At 66.6% G+C, this 14,492-nt stretch overlaps 2 protein-coding genes across 2 annotated transcripts in view; both read left to right on the top strand.

Annotated features, from left to right (window-relative positions):
* The first annotated feature begins 130 nt into the window (after positions 1–130).
* Positions 131–12,489, top strand: LOC142005682 (uncharacterized). Its single transcript, XM_074983014.1, has 8 exons — positions 131–165; positions 2,385–2,492; positions 2,985–3,071; positions 3,478–3,520; positions 3,979–4,069; positions 7,890–8,065; positions 11,053–11,221; positions 12,065–12,489. The coding sequence occupies exons 2-8, from the start codon at positions 2,455–2,457 to the stop codon at positions 12,259–12,261; spliced, it is 801 nt and encodes a 266-aa protein (XP_074839115.1). The 5' UTR covers positions 131–165; positions 2,385–2,454; the 3' UTR covers positions 12,262–12,489.
* Positions 12,490–14,031: 1,542 nt separating this feature from the next.
* CAMTA2 (calmodulin binding transcription activator 2) overlaps positions 14,032–14,492 on the top strand; it is a 28,893-nt gene continuing 28,432 nt past the window's right edge. The window contains 1 exon segment of the mRNA XM_074982900.1: positions 14,032–14,098. The gene's annotated coding sequence lies outside the window, so the exon portion shown is untranslated.

Here is a 14,492-nt window from a genome sequence, read left to right as displayed (position 1 = left end):
TTCCCCTCAGCTCCTGCCCTCCCGCCGGCTATTCACCCAATCGCCCTCCCCCCCCGGCTGTTCCCCTCAGCCCCTGCCCCCCCACAGGGCTGTTTCCGCAATCGCCCTTCCCCCCCCGACGGCTGTTCCCCCAATCAACCTCCCCCCCGGGCTGTGCTGCCTGAGGTAAGGGGAACCCCCCCCACCCCACTGCCACAGGTTCTGGGGGGGAGGGAACGGGAGGGCGGTGAGGGGGTGAGGGGTCGTGGGGGGACCAGGCTGGGGGCTGTGAGGGAGGGAACGGGGGGGGCGGTGAGGGGGTGAGGGGTCGTGGGGGGACCAGGCTGGGGGCTGTGAGGGAGGGAACGGGGGGGCGGTGAGGGGGTGAGGGGTCTTGGGGGGACCAGGCGGGGGGCTGTGAGGGAGGGAACGGGGGGGCGGTGAGGGGGTGAGGGGTCTTGGAGGGACCAGGCGGGGGGCTGTGAGGGAGGGAACGGGGGGGGCGGCGAGGGGGTGAGGGGTCGTGGGGGGACCAGGTGGGGGGCTGTGAGGGAGGGAACGGGGAGCCGTGAGGGGGTGAGGGGTCTTGGAGGGACCAGGCGGGGGGCTGTGAGGGAGGGAACCGGGGGGCGGTGAGGGGGTGAGGGGTCTTGGGGGGACCAGGCGGGGGGCTGTGAGGGAGGGAACGGGGGGGGCGGCGAGGGGGTGAGGGGTCGTGGGGGGACCAGGCGGTGGGCTGTGAGGGAGGGAACCGGGGGGCGGTGAGGGGGTGAGGGGTCGTGGGGGGACCAGGCTGGGGGCTGTGAGGGAGGGAACCGGGGGGCGGTGAGGGGGTGAGGGGTCTTGGGGGGACCAGGCGGGGGGCTGTGAGGGAGGGAACGGGGGGGGCGGCGAGGGGGTGAGGGGTCGTGGGGGGACCAGGCGGTGGGCTGTGAGGGAGGGAACCGGGGGGCGGTGAGGGGGTGAGGGGTCGTGGGGGGACCAGGCTGGGGGCTGTGAGGGAGGGAACCGGGGGGCGGTGAGGGGGTGAGGGGTCTTGGAGGGACCAGGCGGGGGGCTGTGAGGGAGGGAACGGGGGGGCGGTGAGGGGGTGAGGGGTCGTGGGGGGACCAGGCGGTGGGCTGTGAGGGAGGGAACCGGGGGGCGGTGAGGGGGTGAGGGGTCTTGGGGGGACCAGGCGGGGGGCTGTGAGGGAGGGAACGGGGGGGGCGGCGAGGGGGTGAGGGGTCGTGGGGGGACCAGGCGGTGGGCTGTGAGGGAGGGAACCGGGGGGCGGTGAGGGGGTGAGGGGTCGTGGGGGGACCAGGCTGGGGGCTGTGAGGGAGGGAACCGGGGGGCGGTGAGGGGGTGAGGGGTCTTGGGGGGACCAGGCGGGGGGCTGTGAGGGAGGGAACCGGGGGGCGGCGAGGGGGTGAGGGGTCGTGGGGGGACCAGGCGGTGGGCTGTGAGGGAGGGAACGGGGGGGCGGTGAGGGGGTGAGGGGTCGTGGGGGGACCAGGCGGTGGGCTGTGAGGGAGGGAACCGGGGGGCGGTGAGGGGGTGAGGGGTCTTGGGGGGACCAGGCGGGGGGCTGTGAGGGAGGGAACGGGGGGGGCGGCGAGGGGGTGAGGGGTCGTGGGGGGACCAGGCGGTGGGCTGTGAGGGAGGGAACCGGGGGGCGGTGAGGGGGTGAGGGGTCGTGGGGGGACCAGGCTGGGGGCTGTGAGGGAGGGAACCGGGGGGCGGTGAGGGGGTGAGGGGTCTTGGGGGGACCAGGCGGGGGGCTGTGAGGGAGGGAACCGGGGGGCGGCGAGGGGGTGAGGGGTCGTGGGGGGACCAGGCGGTGGGCTGTGAGGGAGGGAACCGGGGGGCGGTGAGGGGGTGAGGGGTCGTGGGGGGACCAGGCGGTGGGCTGTGAGGGAGGGAACCGGGGGGCGGTGAGGGGGTGAGGGGTCGTGGGGGGACCAGGCTGGGGGCTGTGAGGGAGGGAACCGGGGGGCGGTGAGGGGGTGAGGGGTCTTGGAGGGACCAGGCGGGGGGCTGTGAGGGAGGGAACGGCGGGGCGGTGAGGGGGTGAGGGGTTGTGGGGGGACCAGGCGGGGGGCTGTGAGGGAGGGAACGGGGGGGGAGGCGAGGGGGTGAGGGGTCGTGGGGGGACCAGGCGGTCGGCTGTGAGGAAGGGAACCGGGGGGCGGTGAGGGGGTGAGGGGTCGTGGGGGGACCAGGCAGGGGGCTGTGAGGGAGGGAACCGGGGGCAGCGATGGGTTGTGGGGCACGGTTGACAAGGTGCAGTCCATGGGGCGTAGGAAGTGTTGCATTACAGACATTACACAGGGGGCTGAACTGTGGGTGCCCTGGCACAGCCCCTGTGTACATGGGACAGGTGGTACCAGTGCCCCCACCACAGCACAACCCTTTCCCGGCAGGACCAAAGGCCCCCAGCACAATAGCGGGGTGGCCTTGTTCCCGAGGAGAGCCCCCCAGCAACAGGCAGGCATGGATGAGACCCCCACCACCCGCAACCCATTTGCCAGGTGTGTACACTGAGGGCCCCAGAGCGGGGTCCCTTCACACGGGGCAGTCGGTAACGGGGGCGCTCAGCTCCCTCGCTGAGCCGGGGGCGGGGACAGGGAGGGGACAGACAGACAGACGGGATCCCTCTGGCCTTTAAGCCAATTAAAGGGGCTTCCCTTCCCTTCCCTTCCGTTTCAGTGTGGCAGGGAAGGGACTGGAAGCCAGAGGAGCAAGCGGCAGCAGCGGTGGGAGCTGCAAATGGCTCTTTCAAGAGCCACCCGTGGCTCAGAGCCGCCCAGCCGGCAACTCTGGGAAAATCTAACAGCGCCCGACGCTGGGAATCCCGGCAATACGCGAGCAGGTCTCCATGGGGACGGGAGGGAGGGCAGGACCCTCTCCCGCCGGGGCCGGGGCCAGGCACACTGGGAGGGGCTTACGGGGGAACCTGCCCCACCCGGAGAAACACCTGCTGCCGGCCCTGCCCATCTCCTCCTCTTTCCCGGCTGCCTCAGGCAGTCCAAGGTGGTGAGGCGACGTGACCCGGAGCTGCCCGCCCACCCGCTCGGCTGCGAGGGCAGCGAACCCTGGAGCTGGCCCAGGTAGGGAATCGCGCGTCCCCCCGCCGCCAGCTGCTCCTTCCCTCTAGAGCCTGCCGCGACCTCCGCTCTCCGCCCCCTGCGACGCCCACTTCCCGACCGAGGGGATTCGGGGGAGGCCCCGGCGGCAGGCCCCCGGGGAGCTGCGCGCTCGCGGGGCCGCCCCGCCCACGAGCGGAGCTCGGTTTGTATTCCACCCACGCGGGTGCAGTGGCCCTCGGCCCCTCTCTCCCGGGCGCTTCCCACGCGGCTCCCAGCTCGAGGGGTCGGTAGCGTCGCGGCCCCGGGGTGAGGCCAGTGCCAGGCGGGCGTGGGCATTGGCGCGGGCACTGGCGCTGAGCGTGCCCTCTCTCCACGCTGCTCGTGCCCGGTTTCGGAAGGCGCCACGCTGGGTTTATTTGCCTTTCAGCTCGCGCTGGACGCAGGGCTCCTGGGAAGCCGCCCGGCCGCTGGTAGGTTTGCCCACGGCCCCGGGTGGCTTTTTAATCGAGCAGCACGGGGGCGGCGGAAGCCTGTCCGTACGGGTCCCGTGTGAGGAGGGTTGATCCGGCGGAGCCCGGCCTTTGGGGAACGGGGTTTGCTCCCGGCTCCGTGGCAGGGCAGTACCGGGGACGGGAAGCGGAGAAGCAAGGCGAGCCGTGTCGGTCTCTGGCTGGCACACAGTCGGGCATGCCTTGGTGCCCTCAGTAAAGCTTATTCTGCGCCCGGCTGGGAACGGAGTAGCGGGGGCCCGGGTTAGCCCGTGCTCTGCCCTGCGCCTCCCACTTCACTGCGGCTGTCTCGCTGCGCCGCACCCCCACGGCGTCCCTGCCACAAGGCGTCTCCCCCGCAGCCCCACTCGCCCCCGCGTGGAACGATCTGCAGTGGTAATTGCCTTCCGCCAGGTTCCTCCCCTCCTTCCCTCCTGCAGGGCGCCGGGGGATACAAGCCGGCCTGGGGGATAACCACCGTAGCAGCCATCTACCCCAGCTGCGATCAGGCTCCCCGTCGTGCAGGGTGCTGTACGTACCGGTGCCTGAGAGCCAGGCCCCGTCGGGCGGGCACTACGTGAGCCCCGTGCAGCTCGCCCCTGCCTCACGCAGCCAGCAGAAATTCTCAGACCACATCTCCAAAGGCGGGCCCACGATCCCTCCACGTTTTAACAGCCCGGGACGAGTCGGTGCGCAGATCGCGAGGTGCCTCCCCACGGAGACCTGAGCCAAGCCGCCGTCCCGCTGAGGGGGCCCTGGGTTCACTCGGGGACAAGTGCACAGGCCTGCTTGAAATTTTTCATAGAATCACCGACTCCCAGGGCGGGACGGGGCCTCAGGAGGCCATGGAGTGCCGCCCCCTGCCCGCAGCAGGCCCAGCCCCAGCCGTGCCCAGCGGGACTCAAACACCTCCAGGGCTGAGATCCCCCCACCTCTCCAGGGCCCCGTCCCAGCGCCGCCCCGCCCTGCTGGGAAAGAGCGTTTCCCCCTCCTCCCGGCCCCCCGAGAACAGCCTCTCCCCGGCCTCGTCCGAGCCCCTCCGGGGGGGTGGAGGCTGCCAGCAAACCCCCCCTCGCTCTGCTCGTCTGCCCACTCACCACGCCCCAATCCCTCGGCCTCTCCTCCTCGCCGGCCACGTGCTCCAGCCCCCGACGCCTTTCCGTGGCCCCCACCGGCCCCTCTCCAGCGCACCCCCGTCCTTCCTGCACGGGGGGGGGCCAGAACTGGACGCGACCCTCCGGCTGCGTGATGGGGTGGGGGACACGGACGTATGGCTCCCAGAGGATGTGGGGTTCTGACTAAGCGACCAGGTGACCCCTCTGGGCTGCAGACAAAGGAGGAGGTGGAGCCTGAGGGGGTTGAATTGGAACTGGGAGTTGGAAGCAGTGAGTCTGGGCTGGGAGAGAGACAGACCAAGGAGGGGACAAGGCCCCGGCTCCGGGTGCCCCTCGGGGCCTCCCCTCCCCAGCATGGATGGGACTGGCTGTCTCTGCCGGCTGCGCTGACTCCTCTGTACGACGCTGTGTCCTGTCGGCTCATAAACCCGCTGTTCTCCTGCTGAGTGAGAGTCACTCCTGCCTGCGGACGGGGTGCAGAGCTTGGGGGACCCTGAACGCCATCACAGGTCCCCTCTCCCTCGGCTGGCAGGGGCTCACTGGTTTAACCAGCACCTCTGGCAAGGTTTGGCCCCCCCACCCCCTGCAGCCCAGGGGAGGGAGGGATGGGTCCCTTCTGGGATGAACTCGGTCGAGTTTCTCAACGGCCCACCTCCAAAATGACCAGCGTCTCCTGTGGTTCTTTCCCTGCGGCTGCTGACTAGCTGGTCTGCTGACTTGTCTCCTCAGGGCACCCGGGGCCTCCCCGAGGAGTGAGCAGAGGCCAAAAAGCTTGGAGGGGGTCTGGGGCCGAGGAAGAGCCGTGAGCAGCCTGGTTCGTGAGGACAAGGACGGGGTGCGGGCTTGGACTCTGTACCATTTAGGGTGGGGAGCCCCGTGGCAGGGTGTGACGGGGTTCAGGGGTCCCCAGACGCTGCCCCCCGGCCGCAGGCAGGAGGGACTCTCACCTAGCAGGTAGAACAGGAGGTTTAGGAGGCGCCAGAGCCCAGCTCAGCACAGAGGGGTCAGTACAGCCGGCAGAGACAGTCATTCCAACCCGTCCTGGGGAGAAGACCCCGAGGGGTGCAGCTTCCGCCCTCGCCAGGCTGGCTGCCCTCCAGCTCCCTCTTCCTCCAGCTTCTCACTGCCGCCCCCATTCCAACCCAGCTCGGCTCCTCCCTGCTCTGTGTTCAGGGCAGAGGTGTTACCTGCCAGCCTAGGGTACAGCCCAGGGGTCATCCTTAGCCGCTGGGCACTGCTCTGCCCCTTACACACACACCCAGCCTGAGTCTCACACAACCCCCACAACTCCATCACACAGGGGCATCCTGGGCCTGCCGTAAATCTAAGGATAATGGACAGGGGCCTCTGGAGGGCAGCAGGTGAGCTGTGTCCCGAGCAGTCGTCCTGCAGAGGTGGAGGGAATGGCGCAGCTGACATAGCGAGCAGCCTGTTTTCTCTCTTTCTGTTTTTGGCTCTGGTGTGGCAATGCTGTTATACCGCCATTAGCAGGGAGGGTACAGGAAACCCACGGAGCGCTGGCTGAGTACCCCACCAGACAGCTCCTCCGTGTGCCGCTGCAGCCCTCGTGGAAACTCGCCTCTTCTGTCACCGGACGTGGCAGGCTGAAAACGTGGCTCCGGATGGGCTCAGACAGTGTTTTCCCCCAACTAACGTGGCCACGGAAGGCTTTTGGGCTTGGAATATATGGACGGAGCACATCCATGCTGGTCCAGGGCGGGGTGGGGAGTGAAGGGGAGTTTCTAACCCCCAAATGTCCGCACGTAAGGCTCAAAAGTTGGTTGGAAAGAGTTTGAACGGCAGCAGAGAGGCAGCCGTGTGAGTCTGTGTTCTATCAACACAGAAAAGCTGTCCAGCAGCACTTTAAATAACGATTTTCTTAGTCTCCCAAGTGCTACTGGACTGCTTTCTTGTTTTAAAAGAGTTTGGGTGGGTTTTTAGCGGTATTGCGTTTTACAAAGAGCAAAAAATCGCCAGAGAAAATCATCCCAAGGAACAACTACCGTCCCTGTGAGAGGAGGCCAGTTAGCGACCCTATAATTAGGTATAAAAATTTAACATTAAGCGCAACCCCAAACCAAAACCTCACTCTAACGGCCAGAAGAGGGGCAGCACGTCCCCCTTGTGTACCAAAATAGAAAGGACGGTGTTGTTCTAGCAAGGACCGTCCTTCCTTAAAAAACGAAACGCCGAAGCAATCAGTTCTGGACAAGTGCTTCTCCGCTTGTGGTTTTGTACGTGTGGTTTTTACAGACAAGGCCAGGAAAGAGAACGGAGGGCTGTTGGATGCAGGGGGTTTTAAGCTGGATGAGGGTTTTGGCAGCTTCGTTTCAGCAGGAGTCGCATTGTTACGCTGTCCTGAACACATTAAAATAGCAACGTAGCTACAATCGAAATAGCAGTCGAGTACCTCAGTGCAGGCTCTCCCAAACTTTCGATAGCTGGGACCTGTTTTTTCTCAGGATCTCTTTTTGCAGCCCAAAAATATAAATGCCTATGAAGAAAGGACGAATGGGAAACGCATTGTGATGGGGTTCAGGGGTCCCCAGGCGCTGCACCCCAGCCGCAGGCAGGAGAGACTCTCACTCAGCAGGTAGAATAGGAAGTTTATTGGGAGCTGCTCTGCTTGTCTCACACCCATCCAGCCTGAGTCTCACACATGCACTCCCCCTGCTCCATCACAGGCATAAATGTTCTCTGTTCGTTATTTAGTCACAGCGAGAATAGCACATCACGCTCCTAATAGACATCTTGATAGAAAAGACTGAAGTGCCTAACTTATTGTCGTGACCTTAGTTACGCGGGGAAACACGAAGTGTGCCGCGCGAGAAGTTGTGTCGTTTCTAAGGTCAGGTGCTGGGCCACGGCCTGTGCTTTGGAAAACGCTGCCCGGTGGTTTTGACACCTGCAGCTTTGCATTCAGCGTCTTGGAAGGGAAAGCGGCTAGCACTGAATGTTGTCCCAGCACGCCCCGTCCCGTCCCGTCCCGTCGCGCGGGACGCAGGTTCGGAGAGCGGGGCTAAGGGCTGTGGGAATGCCAGGATGCTCCCTCGCTCCCTTTCCCAGTGGAGAAGCCCCCGTTCAATCCCACTGCGGGACAGGAACATGCCTTGGGCGACCTCGCCAAACGAGAAGGCCGTTCCCTGCCCGGGTATCAGCTGAGGCCGGGACAGATGCTGGGGGGGAGATTTCCGTACTCCGACCCGGCCCAACCCTTTGCTCTCTCTGCCTCGTAGATGTCCGGCCCCGCCGGCCCGACGCCGGCCTGCTGGGAGGCGCTGCCCACCCCGCAGGAGCTGTGCGGCCGGCGGGGCGGCCGGCGGAGACGGCGCGGGCAGCAGGAGGGCAAAAGCATCATGTCGGTCTGCAAGCACCTGGAGGAGCTGAAGAAAAGGCAAAGCCGCATCGATCGGTACGAAGCTGATCCCTGGGGCAGGCAGAGGGGGGCGTTTTCTGTCTGGGTGGTAGTTTGGGGGAACCCGGACCCGCGCGAACACCGCTCTAGCCACGGCGCCCCACGGAGGCCGCGAGGCGCCCGCCAGTTGCCGGTTCCCTCCCAGACAAAACCTGCCCCTCTTTCCTGGCCTGGATCTGCCCTTTCTTGCCACTGGGCCATGGCTGGTCTTTCTGCGCCCGTCGGAAGTGCCCTGGGTCGAATTTCTGCTCCCCACCATCCCGCTCCCCTTTCGTTGCTGCCACCCATGTGGAATGAATGCTGTTCGCGGAGCCGAGGCACCCCCGGCATTAACCCACGCCCGGCTGCCTCACCAGTCCCCAGGGTTTTGAGCCAGGTGTTATCTGCCTTGTCCGGGGCAAATTCCAACCCGAGCGGTTACAGACACCGGGCGGCCTATAAATAACACACGAGGAGGAAGGAGCGTTTTCCTCAGTCGCCCTTCGGCCTCACGCGGCCCAGGGGCTGGACGCAGAAGCTGGGCTGAGGCGGAGATGTTTAACGAGGAGAGGCCTTACCGGGGGGTCCCCAAAAACTGCTTTCGGGTTGATTTCAGGGCAGGGCTCTGCTCTGTGCGCTATGGGAGGTCAGAGGGTGTGACGGAGTGGGGGGCATGGGGGGGATTTTATCCCCCTGGCTCCGCTGCATGTGTTTCCTACTGGCCTGTAGTAACTCTGGGGGAGGGCTCAGTTTACCAGGCTGACCCATCTGTTCCCTGTCACCCCGTCACCCGCCCTGCTCTCCCTGCCGGCCGGGGGTTGCGCCTGGCTGTGGATGGAGCGTAGGGCCCGGGGGGACCCCCTTGCTCCGTGACATGGGGGTCAGTCACCACGGTGGCTGGAATCCCTCACCCTCGTCAGTCCGTGAAATCGAGCCCGGCTCGGGGAGAGCAGAAGGAAGGCTGGGGAGACGCCACCTCCACCCCGCTCGTCACCGGCTGAGCCGTGAACCAAGCCGAAGCCGAATGGCCCACGTCCCGACAGCCGCATGGGCGGCTGGGCCCTTGGGCGGCCGCCCGAGAGAGGGGCAGCCGCGCACCCCTGGCCAGCGCGTTTCCACGGAGAGGCGCGTTTTCCGCACACAGGCGGAGAGAAAACGACGGGCTCGGGAGACGCGCCAGGCCAGGCTGTGATGGAGTGGGGGATACCTGTGTGTGTGTGTGTGGCTCACAGAGGGTGGGGGGCTCCTGCTGAGGGTAACCCTGACGACCAGATAACACCTTTGTACTGCAGACAAAGGAGGAGGTGGAGCCTGAGGGGTTTGAATTGGAACTGGGAGTTGGAAGCAGTGAGTCTGGGCTGGGAGAGAGAGAGAGACAAAGGAGGGGGCCAGGCCCCAGCTCTGGGGGCCCCTCGGGGCCTCCTCTCCCCAGCATGGATGGGACTGGCTGTCTCTGCCGGCTGTACTGACTCCTCTGTACAATGCTGTGTCCTGTCGGCTAATAAACCTGCTGTTTTCCTGCTGAGTAAGAGACTCTCCTGCCTGCGGACAGGGTGCAGAGCTTGGGGGACCCCAAAACCCCATCACACAGGCCAACGCACTGCCTCTTGTGCTGACAAAACCCTTCCTCCCCTCCGAGCGGCGTCCACCAGCGCCCTTGTGTGGGGCTTTCCCAGAATCACAGGGCCAGAAGGGACCTCAGGAGGTCATCTCGTCCAGCCCCCTGCTTCAAGCAGGATCAACCCCCACTAAGTCATCCCAGCCAGGACCTTGTCCAGCCGGGACTTAAACACCTCCAGGGATGGAGAATCCACCACCTCTCTGGGCAACACATTCCAGTGCTTCACCTCCCGCCTGGGGAAGGAGTTTTTCCTCATATCCAACCTGCACCTCTCCCTCTTCAACTTCAGCCCATTGCTCCTTGTTCTGCCATCTGACACCCCTGAGAACAGCCTCTCGCCCTCCTCTTTAGAGCTCCCCTTCAGGAAGTTGAAGGCTGCTTGTGATGGGGTTCGGGGTCCCCCTGCACTGCACCCCATCCGCTGGCAGGAGAGACTCTCACTCAGCAGGTACAACAGCAGGTTTATTAGGCAACAGATGCCCAGTTTCTCACAGAAGCGACAGCACAGCAGCCAGAGACAGTCCTTCCAACCCGTCCTGGGGAGAAGACCCCGAGGGGAGCCCCTCTGGGGTGTAGCTTCCCCCTCCTCCGGCTGGCTGCCCTCCAGCTCTCCCTTTTCCTAGCCTCTAACTGCCGCCCCCGATTCAAAACCCAGCTCAGCTCCTCCCTGCTCTTTGTTCAGGCAGAGGTGTTACCTGCCAGTTGTAGCCCCAGGGTCACCCTTAGCCACTGGGAGCTGCTCTGCCTGTCTCTCACATCCAGCCTGAGTCTCGCATTTGCACTCCCCACACTCCATCACACTGCTATTAAATCACCCGTCTTCTCTTCTGCAAACTAAACAAGCCCCAACCCCTCAGCCTCCCCTCATCGGTCTTGTGCTCCAGCCCCTGAATCATTTTTGTGGCCCTTTGCTGAACCTGCTCCAGCAAATCCACGTCCTTTTTATACTGGGGGGGCCCAAAACTGGACACACTATTCCAGATGTGGCCTCCCCAGTGCTGAATAAAGAGTAATAACGACTTCTCTAGATCGGCTTGAAATGCTCCTCCTAACGCCCCCCAATACGCCCTTAGCCTTCCCGGCGACAAGGGCCCACTGTTTACTCACATCCAGCCTCTCATCCCCCATAACCCCTCGGTCCCTTTCCGCTGTACTGCTGCTGAGCCAGCCGGTCCCCAGCCTGTAACAACGCTTGGGATTCTTCCGCCCCCGGTGCAGGACTCTGCACTTCTCCTTGTTGAACCGCGTCAGGTTTCTTTCGGCCCCGTCCTCCAATTTATCCAGGTCCCTCTGGATTCTCTCTCCACCCTCCAGCGAATCTGCCTCTCCCCCGAGTTTTGTGGCATCCGCAAGCTCGGGGCGCCGTGTGCGTGCTTCTCCGCAGGCTGAAACCGGGCGGGTGCGGTGCTCCTGCCAGCGGCGAAGGGCTGTGTGGCGCGGTGGCCTCGCGGGCGGAGGAAACGCCGCGTGGGAGAGACCCGGGGAGCCCCGGGCCGCAGCCGGGCGTGCCGGGGCTCCGAGGAGAGGCCTCTTTTGCTGGCGGCTGCGGGCTGGTGAGTGCGGGGCTGTGGGACACGGCTGGCGGGAAGGGAACTCCGGAGGGATCCCTTGTCTAACCCGGTCTTCATAATCGCGTCCGAGACGGGGCCGCCAGACCTCTCCAGGGCACCCTGCCTGGGCCGCTGGGTCCTCAGAGCCCCGAGCCGGAGCTGGCCTGGCTGAACCTGTTCCCCTCCCCGCATTTCTGTCGCAGCGGGAGCACGGGTGGGAACTCGGCCTTCCCATGTTCTTATCCTGCCCCGGACGGACTCAGCCGGGCCCGGTGGGGTCCCTTACGCCTCTCCTGGGCGGCGGCTTTCATGGGGCTCAGACACGCCCTGGGGAAGCGGACCCCCACCTCCGACCCTGGCCGGCTTGTAGCGACTGGCAGTACAGTCGCGCCCTGCAAGCCCATAAAACCCGAAAGCCCCAGCCCCGCCCCTTCTGCAAGACCCGCCCTCGGCTGGCTCCAGGCCTCACCGGGGGCAGGAGGCGTTGGCTCCGGAGTGGGAGTGGGGATGAGGGTTTGGGGTGCAGGGGGGAACTTCGGGGAAGCAGCCGTTGGTCCCTGCGGCCCCCAGGCCTAAGGAGGCCCCACACACAACCCTTATGCCTGCTGGCACCGCCTCTGCGGTTCTGATTGGTTGCAGTTCCCAGCCAATGGGAGCTGCGGAGCCCGTGGGTGGTGTGGGGGCGGTGCGTGGAAATTCCCTGGGCCTTGGGGCCAAGGTCTGCCTTGTTTGCAGCCCATCTGTGAGCCCCCTTTCTGCCCCTGCCCGGGGTGGCCTGTGCACTCGGACCCCCGGCCACTCTCTTCCTCCGCTGGGGTGACCGATCCCATGGCTTCTGCCCCGCAGCCAGAGGCCCCTGCGTGCAGCCCCCTGGAGCTCTGGGGCTTCCCCTCCATCCTGGCGCCGGCCGGCCGGCCCCCCTGCCCACCGTGGGGAGCCTTCCGGGGCTGGGGACTCCAGCCCGAGGAGTGACCCCGCCTGCGTCAGCCCTGGCGCCGACCCTCGTAAATCCCGCCCGCGGCGACGTCGGTTGTGCTGGGTGACGCCGGAGGTGACAGCTCGGGGGAAGACAAGGCACCGAGGGCCGACAAACCGGAGCTGAACCGTTCTGTGCCCCTCTCCTGTTTGCCTTTCGCCGCCAACGACGGGGTCCGGGCGCCGCCGGTGCCCCCCCTGCAACTCGCCCGTTCCAGGCCGGGCGCAGCTGGGGGGCTCCTTCGACGCCCCTTGTCCCGGCAACTCCCCCTGGTGCATTAAACCCGGCGGAAGCACTTGGCGGCGTTTCAGTGTCGTTCCTCCCGAAGGAAGCGGTCACCGCGCCCCAGCCCCCGGGAGAAAACCCCTCTGCAACCGCCAGCTTGTACCCTCCCTGGGCAGGCAGCCACCCCAGCTGCCCGCAGAGACACAGGGCCCCCCGCCCTCACCTTTCCACTCAAGTGTCGGTATGCCCGGCTCGCCCGGGGGCCTGAGACCGGGTCCCCGGCGCCTGCTCCGGATTAAACACCCCCCCCCCGTGTCGCTCCGCTCCGGACGGACGCAAGGAGACCCCTTCAATTCCCCGCCCACGTGCCCGCAGAGACCCCCCTCTCCGGGTTTAACCCTGCGCCGGCATCCGTTCCTCCCCACGCGCCGTCCCACAGCCGGGGGTCGGCAAATGACACGGGAGCAGGGGAGGAGGAGAGAGGCGGGTGGGTCGCCCCAGTCGCTCCCAGGGAGGGCAGGGCAGGGCAGGGCGGCCTCTCCCCTCCTGCCCCAGCAGTGCCCGTGCCCGGCTCCCTCTGCCACCGACTCTGGGCGCCCACGTTTCCCGTCCAAGGGGCGCGGCCCTTTGAGAGGGGAAAACCTCCGCCGGCCCCAAAGGAGCCTTGTCTGGGCTGGGATTTCTGTGCAGCTCTCGGCCCCTTTCCCCACCAGCCGGCCGGAGAGCCTGAAGGGCACCGCAGCCGAGTGGGGCAGCTCCGTGGCTGTGCCCACCCGTGGGGAGCGACCCGAGCGGCGGGCCCCGCACTCCTTATGCACCCTCTAGGGCTGCGCGAGTCCCCTAACCCCACAGCACCCCACGGTCCCCACTCGCCCCATAGCGCCCCATGGTCCCTACACCCCCACACCGCCCCACAGTGCCCCATAGCACCCCACAGCGCCCCATGGTCCCTGTGCCCCATAGCGCCCCACGGTCCCTACACCCCCACAGCGCCCCATAGCGCCTACACCTCCACAGCACCCCACTGACCCCATTCGCCCCACAGCGCCCCATAGCGCCCCACAGCTCCTGACGGTCCCAACACCCCACAGCGCCCCATAGCTCCCGAGAGTGCCCTATGGTCCCTAGACCTCCACAGTGCCCCACGGTCCCCACTCGCCCCACAGCACGCTACGGTTCCTACACCCCCACAGTGCCCCACAGTCCTTACACCCCCACAGCGCCCCACACTCCCACAACACCCCATAGCGCCCCACGGTCCCTACATCCCCACAGTGCCCCATAGCGCCCCACAGTGCCCCATCGCACCCCACGGTCCCTACACCTCCACAGCACCCCACAGTGGCCCACGGTCTCTACACCCCCACAGTCCCCCCACCCCCACAACACCCCATAGCACCCCACGGTCCCTACACCCCCACAGCACCCCACGGACCCCATTTGCCCCACAGTGCCCCACAGCTCCCAACAGTACCAAAAACCCACAGCGCCCCATGTTCCCTAACCCCATAGCGCCCGGCGCCCCTGGAGAGCCCCGAGGCCGTGGCAATCCCAGCGCCCGCCCCGGACCGCCCCGGACCGCCCCCTGCGCGCTGCGCTCACACGCCGGGCGGAGCGGCCGGGCCCGGGCGGCGCTGGGCGATGGCGGCCCGGGCGGGACAGCGGCGGAGAAGCGGCAGGTACCGGCCCGGCAGCGCAGGACAGGGCGTGGGGGGGCCCCGGCCGGGAGAGGGGCGCGTCGGTGGGGGACACAGGGGTGAGGAGAGGGGCGCGTCGGTGGGGGATACGGGGGTGGGAGAGGGGCGCGTCGGTGGGAGGGATACAGGGGTGGGAGAGGGGCGCGTCGGTGGGGGGGATACGGGGGTGAGGAGAGGGGCGCGTCGGTGGGGGATACGGGGGTGGGAGAGGGGCGCGTCGGTGGGAGGGATACGGGGGTGGGAGAGGGGCGCGTCGGTGGGGGGATACGGGGGTGGGAGAGGGGCGCGTCGGTGGGGGATACGGGGGTGAGGAGAGGGGCGCGTCGGTGGGGGATACGGGGGTGGGAGAGGGGCGCGTCGGTGGGAGGGATACAGG

Source organism: Carettochelys insculpta, chromosome 34, assembly GCF_033958435.1.
Source record: "Carettochelys insculpta isolate YL-2023 chromosome 34, ASM3395843v1, whole genome shotgun sequence".
NCBI lineage: Eukaryota > Metazoa > Chordata > Testudines > Carettochelyidae > Carettochelys > Carettochelys insculpta.
This window is presented reverse-complemented; position numbering and strand designations above follow the sequence as displayed.